General features: G+C 35.3%; 1 protein-coding gene across 1 annotated transcript in view; it reads left to right on the top strand.

Annotated features, from left to right (window-relative positions):
- ARHGAP15 (Rho GTPase activating protein 15) overlaps window positions 1-14,651 on the top strand; it is a 1,003,601-nt gene that overhangs the window by 174,174 nt on the left and 814,776 nt on the right. Inside the window, exon 5 of the mRNA XM_006834567.1 lies at window positions 2,268-2,357. Within this exon, the coding sequence (XP_006834630.1) occupies window positions 2,268-2,357 (90 nt within the window). The remainder of the gene's footprint in view (window positions 1-2,267; window positions 2,358-14,651) is intronic.

Genomic DNA, 14,651 nt, shown 5'->3' with positions numbered 1-14,651 from the left:
GACACCAGAGATGGAGGCAGAGATAAGAACATAGAAGGATAGAACAGCTGAAGACACTAGATTTCATGGCGAGAGAAAGGCTGTGTGCTTGCAGCCAGGAGGCAGGCTTGCAGAATGTGCCCTTTGGTTGTTTAAATGATTATATATTTCTAAGTGATTTGTGTACACCACCCCCCGCAAAAAAAAAACAAAAAAAAAACGAGTAAATAGAAGCAAATGTTGTTGAATGATGATGCACCAAAGAGATTGTAGGTAGACATTGATGCAAGGATAGTATTTTCAGTAACTTCACATGCATGTGAAAGTTGGACAATGTATAAGGAAGACTGTAGAAAATTGATGCATTTGAGCTATGGTGTTGGATGAGAATATTGAAATACCATGACTGCTGAAAAAAACCAAACAGATCTGTGTTGGAAGAAGTACTGCCAGAGTCCTCCTTGAAAGCCAGGATTACCAGGCTTCGTCTCTCATACTTTGGATATTTTATCAGGAGGGACTCATTACTGGAGAAGGATATCATGTTTGGTAAAGTAGAGCAACAGAGAAAAAGAGGAATACCCCCAATGAGATGGACTAGCACAGTGGCTGAAGCATGAATTCAAGTATAATAACAATTGTGAGGTTGGCCCTGGACTGGGGAGTGTTTCGTTCTGTTGTGCATAGGGTCTCTATGAGTCAGTACAGACTCGATGGGACCTAACATCAGTAATAACAGTATCTGGAGAAGAATCTCCTGCTTGATAAAATAGAGGGTCAGCAAAGAAGAGTCAGACGTTCAACTAGATGGATCAACACAGTGACTGCAACAATGCGTCCAATCACAGCAACAATTAGGACTGAGCCAAATGGTGGATTGTTTCTTTCTTTTGTATTTAGGGTCATTATGAGACAGAACAGACTTGAAGGCAACTAACAACAACAGTTACCTTTCTGATAAAGGTTATAGAAATTTCAAAAAATGACACATTTTTGTTTAATATTTGTAATTATCAAAATTTAAATTTACAGAAGCGTGACTCATAGAATTTTCAAGTCCATAAATCTTTAAGCCAGCTGGCACATCTTTCTTCTGTAGAGCAGCTAGAGCAGCTGATGGACTTCCAACCACTGACCTTTCAGTTAGAGGCAGAGTACTCTAGCCACTGCGCCACCAGGGTTCAAGTGTGACTCACTTGAATCAAATGACTGTGAAAAAACAAATGTAGACAGGAATCCTGTAAACTGATTCTTATAAATGACAAATGTAGACAGGAATCCTGTAAACTGATTCTTATAAATGACAAATGTAGACAGGAATCCTGTAAACTGATTCTTATAAATAATTGAAATAAAAACATCTTTTAAATAACATCTATGTTACAATTGAAATTCTGCTGTGGCACTTTGTACTTATTATATTGCTAACTAAAATGCCGACAGCTCACAATCTTCTCCCTATGTGGGGTCACTAACTTGATGACACTTAACAACAACTATATTGTAATTGTATAAAAGGTCTAATCCTACCAGGGGCTTCAAAAAGTTTGTGGAAAAGTTCCATTATCTTTGAACTCCAATTTTCATGAACTTTTGAAGTCCCTTCATATAATCTACTTCATTTAAATTGAATTAATTCAATAAAATTATAAATATACATATGTGTATAGCCATAAATATCTGAGAAATAAATGGCTAAAAGGCACACATGTGGTATTTAATAAAAAATTATTGAATTTGTTAATATATGAAACAAATCTGCAAGAGGACTTTGAGATTAATTAGTCTTCCTGCTTAATTTTCTAGATGATATAATCAGATTCTAAATTTCTAAACTTTCTAAAAATCACTTAACTAAAACTCTGTAACATTTTTCCATTGCATTATGATTTATTAATTTGTTTCCTTTATGTTTAGGCTTAAATATATTACTTGAAATGCTTTCATACTAACTGAAAAGTAATACTGAATATTATTAAATAACTGATTAGAAAGTTATGGGGTTTTTTGGATTGGCAAATAAATGTCATTTAAAACATCAATATTTTAATATCTTTTTTTAAATTTTATCTGCAGTTAATTAAGTATTTTAAAATATAGCCTTTTATTAGAGTTAAAAATATAAATTCCCAAATGGAAATTCCTATAAATTAGGTTTTCACTGAAAAAATTTTTTTTATAGGTTTGTAAACTAGAAATGTATTTAGTTGTTAACTCACTAAGCTCATATTTTCTCTGATGTGCATCTCTAGTGTTGTACCTTTTTATTCTTATTTCATTGTTTACAGAAAGCTGGGCACAAACCAGAAAGTGTGGATTTGTTTGGAGCACGTATTGAATGGACCAAAGAAAAATCAAGCAGAAAGAATGTCTTTCAGGTAAGAATACTACATATGTTCAGTTTATTTCCACTCCCTGTCAATTAGAAGATTCTTGGGCAATAAAAACAAGACTACCTTGTTGTGTGTTTTCATATGTACAAACCAGTTGTCTGAAGGTCATTGTGGATGATTGGTTTCCCTTCCTTGTTGATTTCTTGGTTTATTTTATTATGTTCCCTGGTGAATAGTTGTCATCTAAGCATAAAATATGTGTTGTTATGATGATTAATTTTAAAACAAATGTCATTGAATTTTGAAATGCATCTTTTCTTTTTATTGTGAGTTAAAAGAAGGCTTACAGAGCAGGTCAGTTTTCCATTCAACAATTAATGCACATTTTGCATCATCTCTTTGATTGTAAACTTCACTATGAAATACCTTTTATCCCGCTTCATTTTCTGTTTCCATTCCTCCTTCTTTCCAGACTACTGAATTTTGTCCTTGGGAAAATGCTGTCCTTTGGCTTTTAGGTGGTTAATAATTTTAGGATGTGTGTACCTCCCCAGTGTTATTGGTCCCCCTATAGACTCATCTGGGGAGCAGGTGGCTCTCTGTAGGATAAATCCTAGACTGCGAACCAAAAGTCAGCAGTTGGAGTCTACCAGCTACTCAGAGGGAGAAAGATGAGACTTTCTACTCCTACAAATACTGCTTTGGAAACCCTATGAGTTGAAACTGACAAGATGGCACTTAACAACAGCAACAAAATAGACTTGCCTAAAGAACTGTGGTGGTGCTATGGGTTAGGCACAAGGTCTATGGTTCAAACCCATCAGCTGCTCCGCAGCAGAAACATGAGGTTGTCTGTTGCCATAAAGATTTACAATCTCAGAAACCCTGTGTCATGTCGCTTGAAATCAACTTGCTGTCAGTGGCTTTGGTTTTGGCTCTTGGACTAATCTTTTGTTGCAGTCCTGATGTAATGCTATAGGATCATTACCAGGCTGCCAACTATAGGTCAGTGTTTCAAATCCAGTAGCCGCTCCTTAGAAATCCTATATAGGTTCACAATGAGTTGAAACCCACTCAACAGCAGTTAACAACAGCAACAATATTATTTGTCTGAAAATTGGTGCATGGAGGTGAGTTCATTTCCAAATCTATTTGAAAAGCATTTGGAGTTTAAATCTGGAATACTTAATCTAAATTGAGTTAATCTAGAAATTTCAAATGTATACAGACTGAGATTACCTAATAATGATAAACTACTTACATTCATTGATACTTCTGCCCTCCACTAACTACATTAACCTGTAACTTACAAAGATAAAGCTGATCATCTATAAATTATGTTTCTTTTCATATTGTAAAATTTAACCTTTGCAAAATAGCTGAGATTATTCATTTAAAACACATTTTGTTGACTGTAAATAGCCAAACAAAAATCCTTTTAAGAGAGGATATGGAAACATTTAGTATTTCGTATTCTATGTTGCCATGATATCGCTATTTATAATTTTAGATTATAGAGATTCATCTTTTCCTATTTTTAAGGGATATTTCCTTTTATGTTTCCAAAGTAACTATATAGCTATTATTAAAATATTTATCAGCTAGTAGCCAAAGGTACCAGCTTGTTCTAATTATTATATATATATATATATATATATATATATATATATATATAATCACTTAAGAGCATTTGGGCCTTTGAAAAAAATTCAGATATTCTTAATTCTACTGCTGAAATGAAAATATTGGAATTTACAGTAGAATAAAAACCCAAACCCTTGTGCTGTTAAGTCAGTTCTGACTCAACAACCCTACAGTATAGATTAAAATTGCTCCATATTATTTCCAAGACGGTAATATTTAGGACACTAGACTGCCATATAGTTCTCCCATGGAGCCACTAGTAGGTTTGAACCTATAACCTTTCAGCTATTATCCAAGATCATACACATGATTAACCATTGTGCCACCAGAGCTATTTTTTAGAAGTATACATAGGTAAATGATATTTCCTATTAGACTCTTCCTGGGGGAAAAAATGAACAACTGGTTTTCTGTTTGGTCAGCTATCTGTAGATGTGAATAAAGTTATCCAACTAATTTAGATCTATTAGAATTAACAATAGCAACAACACTTTTAATTTCTGGAATCAATGATTTTCCTGATTATAATTTGATATTATCCATTGCTCTGGTAGTGTAGTGGTTACAAATTGGCCTGCTAACCTCAGGGTCAGCAGTTCAAAACTACCAGCTATACTGCTGGAGAAAGATGAGGCTTTCTGCTCCAGTACAGATTTATAGCCTTGGAAACCCTGTACAGGGTCGCTATGAGTCAGAACCAACTCCATAGCTCTTAATAACAACAACAATTGTTGATTTGGAGTCCTGGTGTGGCGCTGTGGATTAATGCACTAGACTACAAAGTCAGTTTGCACTGCAAGGTTGGTAGTTCAAGCTAGCCAGCTGCTCCTCGGAAACTTTATACAGGGTCTCTGTGGGTTGGAATTGACTTGACAGCACTCAACAACATTTTTTATATGATAGGAAATTTTTGTTGTTGTATTTTTAGCCATAACAAGGAAATAAAAATGAAAGAAACTACAATGGGAGAGTGAAAAGCAGGGAGAAGGAGGGAAGGTAGGAAGAAAAGAAGGAGGGAGGGGAGAAGGAAAGAAAGTGGGGAGAGATGACCAGGGGGTGGAGGGAGTAAGCAATGGGGGAGAAAAGGAAAACCAAAAATTGTTACCCAGAAAGTAAAGGTCTAAAAGGAAAAGTATTAGAATGTGGCTTTTCAGTTATAAGACAAATAAATTTTGTTTTAAAGTGAGGAACTGTAAATTGAGTCTAATTTCCCAGTTGCTTTATTCCTTTTTATTATTATGCCATATATAGCACTGTATACTTTATAAATTTATACAGTATAAATTGTATACTTTATAAACTTAATCTCTGTAACAGTTTCAGTGATCAAGGTGATGAGATCGGAATTGAAGTGGTTAAACTTAATTGCAATATTACTTTAACAACTTAGTCACCAAAGCATTTTTTTTTCTTAAAAAAAAAAGAATTAGGGGAGGATTTATTAAAATTTGACATAGACTCAGTTCTTGAGCAATCGAAGTTCCTGGAGACGTGTGGAACCAGTATTTTACAGTTTTTTCTGTGAACTTTATGAAGCGTTAAATTGCAAATGAAAATATTAGTCAACTATGTCTGAAGCATTTTTGTTAACTGTCTTTTCAGGAGCAGAAAGTCTCATCTTTCTCCCTCCCATGGAACAGTTGGTGGGCTCAAACTGCGGACCTTGTGGTTTATAATCCAGTCCTTATGATATGGAGCCACTGGGCTCCTCACCTTATGTATATGGAGATGCAAATATTGAAGAAAACTATATCTATATAATTTTACATAATTATGAGCATGATAAGATCTACTAGGTGGTACACAGAGCCCTGCTTAAGCACTTGGGCTGCTGAGCAAATGATCAGTGTTTTGAACTCTGCAGCAGCTATATGAGGAGAAAGGTGGCAGTCTGCTTCTGTTAAGATTTACAACCTTGGAAACTGAATGGGCTAGTTCTTCTCTGACCTGTAGAGACTCTATGAGTTGGAAGTGATGTGACAACAATAGGTTTTTTGGTTTAGGTGCTGTGACATATTTATTGTCTGTTGTTAACCTAGCCCAGTGGTGTTGCAGTAGAAAAGGCCTAGCCATCTACTTCCATTATGATTGTTGTTGTTGTTAAGTGCCATCACAGTGAGCCTGCTTAGTATTCCAGAGGAGCGTCTGGTGAGCTTGAATTACCCACCTTGAGTCTCAAACTGACTTTGCATCTAGTGCTGATCCTACAGTACCATGATTACAGTTAAGAAATCCCTGTGGAAACACTCCACCACATGGGATGCCATGTAACAGAGTTGATGCCCGGACAACTAAAAAAACAACAAATGAGCATAATATATGTAGATGTATGTTTAGATCAACTTTATCAGTGGTATGTACCACCTGTTGTTTTCATGTGCCTTGGAGGCAGTCTAACTCATAGTGACCCTGTAAAAGGTTTCCATGAAGTGGTTGATGGGTTTGAAGTGCCAACCCTGCAGTAGCATTCCAGTGCTTACTCTACAATGCCACATCAGGACTCCATGTATTCCTGTTGTTAAATGCCATCAAGTTGGTTCTGACATAGTGAACCTGTGTAGGGTTTCCCAGCTTTACTTGTGGGCTTATCCTACAGCGCCATACCAGGACTTCCTGTATCCCTACCATTTTGTAAATATGACTGGTTACCTACTGTTATAATTTTGAAGTGTGGTGATATTTTAGAGGTGAAATCTTGTCAACTAGTTTTGCTAGTCCTATAATGGGGCAGTTTATGAAGTGTCAGTGTTCTTATATGTAGTATATCATTTGCTTTGTACCCATTAGTTTAAATAAATGAGATGGTTATAAGGATATAGAGTATAGCAAATCCACACAATGGTGCAAGTTTAATTTCCTACTTCGTTCTCTTGGGGGTGAATCACTTTGTTTCCTTGTCAGGCAAAAATGTTGTTTTTTATCACCTAAACACAACAGTTTCATTAGAATATACTAATATACCAATTATGGATACCACCATACATACAAACTATGAAACTAAGCCTTTTTGACAGAAGGAATATAATTAGCTTTTATAGTTCTGGTTAAAAAAGAAGTATCAGGAAGGATTTGCCAGAGACCTAACCTAAATCTAGATGACTTGCATTAATAATTGATTAGATATATTAGCTGGTATAACTCTCAAATGATCAGACTAAACATGATTATTTCTCAAAAAAAAAACAAAACAAAACATGGTATTAGGCATTGTTGGGTGTTTGAGTGTTTGTGTGCAAAGACTTCATTACCTACAGAATAAAGAAATATTTCTTCCAGACTGAGAAGGACCATCATTGTTTCAGCTGATGTGTGGCAACAGAAATAGCTTTAGAATTTCAAGTTTGAATTAGACTTGGTATTCAATCTCAGTCTATGAATTATAGATTACAGATCACGAATGACTGTTGAGATTTTTGGTATGAGAAAAAACAAAAAGCAAAATTAGAAATAATTTAATATTTGAAACCTGTGTTTAAAATTTGATGGATTAACAATTATATGTTACGTACCTACAATGTCTGTAGAAAAGGTTAATTTTAAATGAATAGGAAAACAAACAAAAAATTGTTTGTCTGAGATATGCTTGACTCAGTCCAAGTCTGTGTTTATGACATACACATCCAAATGGGTTTCATTTGTGTATTCACTTTCTCTTTGGATTAAATACCAAATTTTCTGCATAATGAGTCCCATCAAGCTCCTGATGCGAATTGAATCGTATTTGAATTGGTATATGGTAAGAGACAACAAGCTTTGGTACTCAGTCCCTCTTAATCAATCAGTGATGCTCACTGAATAAATTGAAGAATAGCTGCCTATTTAATAACAGAACATTTTTTGGCCCAACTCATACTGTTATTAATAATGAACATACTTATTCAAAATTCTACAATGAAGTATGCACAGATAATCCTACTATGTGTTAAAGGTATATATTGTGCATATGTAATGTGTTTTTGCATATGCATACATCTCAGTTTGGCCTTAGAAAGTAGAGAGAGAATTTCTGCACATATATTCCCACACAACTATAGAAAGCCATTTTTTTCACTGAAAAAGGTAATACAAATGCTTGCTAGTTAAATAAGCAAATGTTCATTGCTGCTAACGTTTGTTTAATTCTGCATTTAGCATAATTATCAAGGACCATAACAAGTTTGATGTAGCTTGGGAAAAACATTTAGCAACCTAGTGATTTGTAATGAGCTGTGATGCGAGTTTTCTTAGTTAACTTAAGAGCACCACTAGGTTTTTATCAGAGAAAGAGTGAATAAAAAGATTTATGCTCAAATCACATCTTTTAAACATTCCTGCTAAGTGCTAGTTTGCTCTTTGGTGTTTAGCCTGAAATTTAAAGCACTAAGGATTAAAAGGATTACAACATAATCTTAAATAATCCTAAATGTCATTTACAGAGAGATAGTTGTAATAACTAAATAAAACCATGTTAAAGGATGGCAGTGTTGTCAAGAAGCATCTGTAACAGAAGGTATTCTCTTCTCTCACTGGATACATTAGGCATTAAAAAAAAATCCTTCCAGTAGCAAATTTAACTGAAAAGCTAGTTGCAAAACCATTCAAAATAAGTGATATTTTCAATGTATAGTATTTTCTTGTTTCCAAGTTGATGCGATATTTTCACTTAGCTTTCCTTCTTTCTTTTGAATACGAGGCTCTATAAGTTAAGTATTTTCAAAAGTCTGGGGAAAGGAAGTTCATGACACAGCCATCAAATCGACAGATCATACATCTCTAAAACATTCCCCAACCTCTGAGGAGCTATCTTCTTATTAAGTATATGAAAGTCCCAAAGTACTGTAATTAATTCCATGTCATTTAATTTAGCACTTAAATATTCTTTACTTCTGTCCTATAAATTAGGTTTCTCTCCCCAAAGAAAATATAAGGGCAGAAAATAAATCCATAGTGCTTCATATGTATTAAAGTAGAGAATTGGACACTTTGTAGCCAATCAAATTGTTACTGCTAAGGCTAATACAGTTGCATTTCTTCAGTTTGAAAAATGTATGAAATTGTGGTCACAATATAGGTCCTATACTTCAATATTATTTTCAATGCACCAATTCAGTTCCATTTTGTAAATAAGAAGGAAAGAATAAGAAAATACTATCTGTGTCACTGGTTCTTTTCATTATGAAGTATAAAACATAGATGATTATTCACTTAAAATAATTAAGTCATTTGTCTTCTCCATTGGAAGAGTTTACCTTTTTCTCAGAGTTGGAAATTGACTGCTTTTCTAAGTTTACTTCAAAATAAAATGTTTTTAAAACTGATTTCAACAAGTCATCCATGATTACATACTGTAAATGGGATAATTCAGTCAGTTAATGAACTATGTTTACTAAGAATCTACCAATTGTCTGTTTCAAAGACAGGAAAAGGACTTTATTATTAAATGACTTGACAAGATTAAAAACATCATATCTGTCTTTCCCTACTACCAATATATACCTTAAATAAAAATCATGGCCAAATTCCTAGGTTTGAACTTCCTTTCTAACATATTAAAATTCATCTCAAGGGAATAGGTTAAAAAATTAAGTAAACTTATGAATAGATTTATCCTTACTTGCATTGTTTTTCTGGCTTTGAAAGGAATCTGTTTGCTATAATGTATACTAAGCATATTCATGCAATATTTTCCATGGATATGCATTACTTCAAACATAATTTGATTGCTTTTCCTGATCTGAATATGTCTTAGCTTAAAATGTCTAAGTAATAAGTTTATTAATGCAAAGATAATTTAATAATATCTTGGAAAATGTCATTTTAAGCCCAAAGGAAAACTACTGGTATTTTACTTTTATCCATATCCTCGTGTTAAAAGTGGTGGTTTAAAATAAATGTGAGCTTTTACCAATTTTCTCTTTCATTTTTCAATGCTTGTAGTTAAAATAAATGTGAAAGGATGATTCTTCACATTCATATAGGCATTCGATTTTGAGTAAAGCTGGTTTTACTTTAGAAAATTACTCGCAGTATCTTAAAAGGCACAACATTAAAAATAAGCCAGAGGAAGAGAAGCATTAATGTCTAGTACAGTGTATTTGCTTTATAACTTGCCTGCAATCATTTTACCTGCCTATTAGATATTCATCCGACATTCAGAATATCTGAAGAAGTGGACACAGCAGTCTGAAGAACTGTGTGACAGGTTGGGTGACGATAGTTGTATCTGTATGTACATAGAACCCAGAACAGGATCCTCCTCCAGTTTCCAGGTTTTCATACCAAGAGAATAGGACAGAACAGTCCTTACCTCACCTTCTTCCCATATGTGATAAAGTTCAAATCAAGTAATTCTGTCTTTAAAAGAAATGACACTTCAGAGATATCATTATCAATACAGCAGGTTATTCACCTAATAACATCAGCTAACAATATTTTTAAGGAAATTCCAATATGGATTTCAGAAGAATCTGGTTGGAGGGAATAAATATTGTGAAATACAATTGAATTCCTGTTCTACTTTTGTTTTCCCTGTGAACTTAATCAACAGACTAAGCTTGATATATCAGGTGGCAATACTTCCATTAGTTGTGTAACTAACAATATGTGTCCTCAAATCTAGCTTACTTTTAATATTCTGTCCTTAAAAATAGTGCAGGTATAAAATGTGATACTTAATCTATGTGAACTAATTAATATAATGTTATGAATTAATGTCATAAGCAAGTTAATTCTTTACAAAAAACTTTTTTTACCTGAAAGTCTCTACCAAGCAACATGCAATGGGAACTCAGAGACAAGTGTGGAAATCATGTCCCAAAATGGAACAGAGACATATATGGCGCTTCTTATTCCCCTAGTGAGATCTTAATTGAAGGAAAGGACATGGTTATTTTTATGATTTTGGCTTACCTTTTGTCAGTGGGATTGCACAGAAAAGTTTTGATGGAGGAGTGATACAATTTTATAATTGGAGCTTTGATTTAGAATATTAATGTCAGAGGTATAACTTCAGAGAAAAGAGCCTGAAGATAGGAAATAAAATTGATTTCAAGAATCTCGATGAGGCTTAAAGGGCATGGTAACATGAATGAAGAAAGGCAAAAAAAACAAGAAAATGAATGGAAAGTATACTCCTCAAAGGAAGACCATACAGGAGTCCTGGCATGGTGTTGTAGGATAGGTTGTGGAGTGCTATCCAAAAGGTTGGCTGTTCAAATCTACCAGTCACTTCTTAGAAACCCTATGTTGTTGTTGTTAAGTGCCGTCAAGTCGGTTTCGACCCATAGCGACCCTGAATAGGGTTTCCGAGGCTGTAAATCTTTACGGGAGCATATCGCCTCATCTTTCTCCCACGGAGCAGCTGGTAGTTTCGAACTACTGACCTTCCGGTTCACAGACCGATTCGTAACCACTACGCTACCAGAGCTCCTTTACAGGGTCACTATTCATTGGAACTAACTCAACGGCACTTAATAGCAACAACAGCAACAAATGTGGCTTGGAACTTACACTCTCTTTGCAGATTCACTTTTGAACAACCAATAAAGCTCTTTTTTTTTTTTTTAAATCTGGAAGTCCATAGTTATTAAGATGCAATAAATTACGTATCCTAATTGGGAAGACAATACCAATTGTATGCTGTTTGGGTAACTCTATAGAGCTTGGCGGATTAAGCGTTATGCATTCATTTGCCCAACTTCCTTATCCCACTAACTAATAAAGGGAATAAATACTGCCTTTCCGCATTTGTTTCTCTTTGAACTCTCATCAAAGGAGTATGTAACGAGAAGACATTGAAAAATTTCAATAACCTATTAGTAAAGTTTTGTCTCAAATTAGCCAAGGGAACCATGATTTTAAGTTTCTAAAATAAAATAACAACAGCTGAAAAATAAATCAACTGACTTCTTATGTTACAAACTTTTTAGAAAATGAACAGATAGATGCATGTGACCTAAAGATCTTAGATGACTGGTTAGCTACTCTCACATTGCCATCTGGTATAGCTGGCTACCTGTGCTCAAATATCTGACTTGTCCATTTGTAATGAATTCTGAGTTTTACTGTGACAAGAGTTAAATGCATCACATTGTTCTTCACTTGCTGACATCATTGTGAATCCCCTCCTCTCATGGAACTTGCTGTGTTTCTTGTATTATGGTAGGCATGATGGTCAGGGTACATGCCATCCATGAACTCCTGTGCTATCCACATACTAATACTGCAACATCCTGATGTCCACATGACCAGAGTGAGGCTAACTGAATCACTTGGGCATCAAACCTGCAACTCCAAGTGATGTAGCCTAACAAGAGCAAAATAAACTATTGGTACTGGGGGATTTCATGGAGTCTAAGCATGGAATCCTGGTGTGGCGCTGTGGGTCAGCAGTTCGAAACTACCAGCTGTCCTGTGGGAGAAAGATGAGGCTTTCTGCTCCCGTAAAGATTTACTGCCTCGGAAACCCTGTACAGGGTCTCTGTGAGTCGGAACCGACTCCATGGCATATAACAACAACAACAAGCATGGAGTCCTGGTGTGGCATTGTGGGTTAATGATTACATACTGTAAAGCCGTTTGCACTGCAAGGTCAACGGTTCAAGTTCACCAGCTGCTGCTTGGGAACCCTATACAGGGTCGCTATGGGGTGGAACCAGCTTGAAGGCACTTCACACCAACAACAAAGCATAAATAGGAGTCCTGGTGTGATGCGTGGATTAATGCACCCGGCTGCAAAGTCATTTGAACTGCAAGGTCAGCACTTCAAGCTCACCAGCTGCTCCTTGGAAACCCTATACAGGGTCAGAGTCAACTTGGCAGCATTTAATAACAATAGGAAACATAATTGTCAAGGCTAATGGTTTTTCCAATTGTGATTTTCAACCTGTATGGGGTTCAGAAAAGTCCCTGAATGATGCAAACAGTTTGCTTTTGATTGTGAACCAAAGATTAGTAGTTCAAATCTACCCAACATTATTGCATTAAGAAGAAAGACCTGTGAATATGTGTCTGTAAGATTTCAGCCAAGAAAACACTGTGAAGTCCAGTTGTATTCTAAAGTACATAGTGCTGCCATGGATTTGAATCAACTCAATTGCAAAGGTTTTGGTTAAGGCAGAGAAACTCTTATTTTGATGCTAGCAAGACAACATGTAGACCAAGGGATGTCCTTTTTGTCTTTTCAAAATTCTTATTTTATAAATTAAAAAAAAACAAACAAACAAAAAAATAGCTATGCTTATTTCATGCTAAAAAAGATTTTTAAAAAAATAACAAACAGACCTCTTACAGAAAAAGGAACACTATAATCCCTAAAGCTGGCCAATAATAGATGGGACCAGTAAACGGTAACCTATTTTGTAATTTTTTCATAAGGATGATATAGGGTAAAATATACTTGAGTGCTTTTGGGTAGTATAGGATCACTGGCAGATATATAAACACTGTCATTTAGGTTTTAGAAACAAAAGCTAACGAGGCTGGATCTGAAGGCAGGAGAAAAAAAAAAAAAAATATATATATATATATATATATATGGAGCTCTGGTAGCGTAGTGGTTACGAATTGGGCTGTGAACCTTAAGGTCAGCGGTTCGAAACTACCAGCCGCTCCGCGGGAGAAAGATGAGGCTTTCTACTCCCGTAAAGATTTACACCCTCGGAAACCCTGTACAGGGTCGCTATGGGTTGGACCCGACTCGATGGCACTTAACAACAACAAATATATATATATATATTCAGTGTTTATATCCTACAAGCCACTGATCAGGAGAAAAATCTGGGGCAGTGGTGAGCAAAACTTCCAAACCTCAACACAATGTTTAAAGTAGTTAACAACAACAACAACAATGAAAGCATTCATAAACAAAGGCTTAAAATGAACACAGGGGAAAAGAATACTGTGTTTAAGAAGAAAGGAAAATGCCAACACTCATAAGGAACTAGAGAGACTACTTGTGGAATCTGGATATCAAGTCTTTCAATATATGAGTCACACATGTCACCAAAATTATAGTAGAGGACAACTATTCAAAAGCAAAGACAAAATAATTCAGGACAGATAAGTATTCTTAGTATGTGAAGTGGGGAGGAGGCTACTCTTTTATCTTAACAAAACAGGATGTTGAGTGATGACCTAAGCGATAAACAATAAACCGAAATACCTGATGCTGGGCAGAAGTTAGGAAGAAAGCTGTAGAACAATTTTCAGATAAGAAATCAGTATGAGGTGATTTGACCAAGAAAGGAACATTCACAAAAAGGGTTTAGATGAATTTCTTTTTAGTCGAAGGCTCATGGACTCCTGATGAGGCACTGTAGGATTAGCAGTGGACTGCTAACTACAAGGTCGGCAGTTCAAACCCACCAGTTGCCCCTCGAAACCCTTATACAGGGCCACTATGATTTGGAACCTACTCAACAGCACTTAACAACAATATCAATAGACTTGGACTAACTCCCATCAACTTCCCTCCATTTTGTTTTGAGCACTTGGAGAAATTCCAATAGTCTGACTCTCTTGATGACCATGTGCAAATCAAGAAGCTCACAATAGCTGTATTCAAATTGCTCCAAATGACCGCAGAAAGAAAAGAAACACAGCTATTAAGGATTTTTTTATTTAAGACATTGATAGTTATTAGTTTTGTTTTTGTTTTTCTTGAATTTAAGCAATGGTTTGTTTTAAAATTTCCATACCCAGGAGTATCAAAATCCC

Source organism: Chrysochloris asiatica, unplaced genomic scaffold (genome assembly GCF_000296735.1).
Source record: "Chrysochloris asiatica unplaced genomic scaffold, ChrAsi1.0 scaffold00012, whole genome shotgun sequence".
Taxonomy (NCBI): Eukaryota; Metazoa; Chordata; class Mammalia; order Afrosoricida; family Chrysochloridae; genus Chrysochloris; species Chrysochloris asiatica.
Note: the sequence above shows the minus strand (reverse complement) of the source record. Positions and strands in the feature narration are given on the sequence as shown.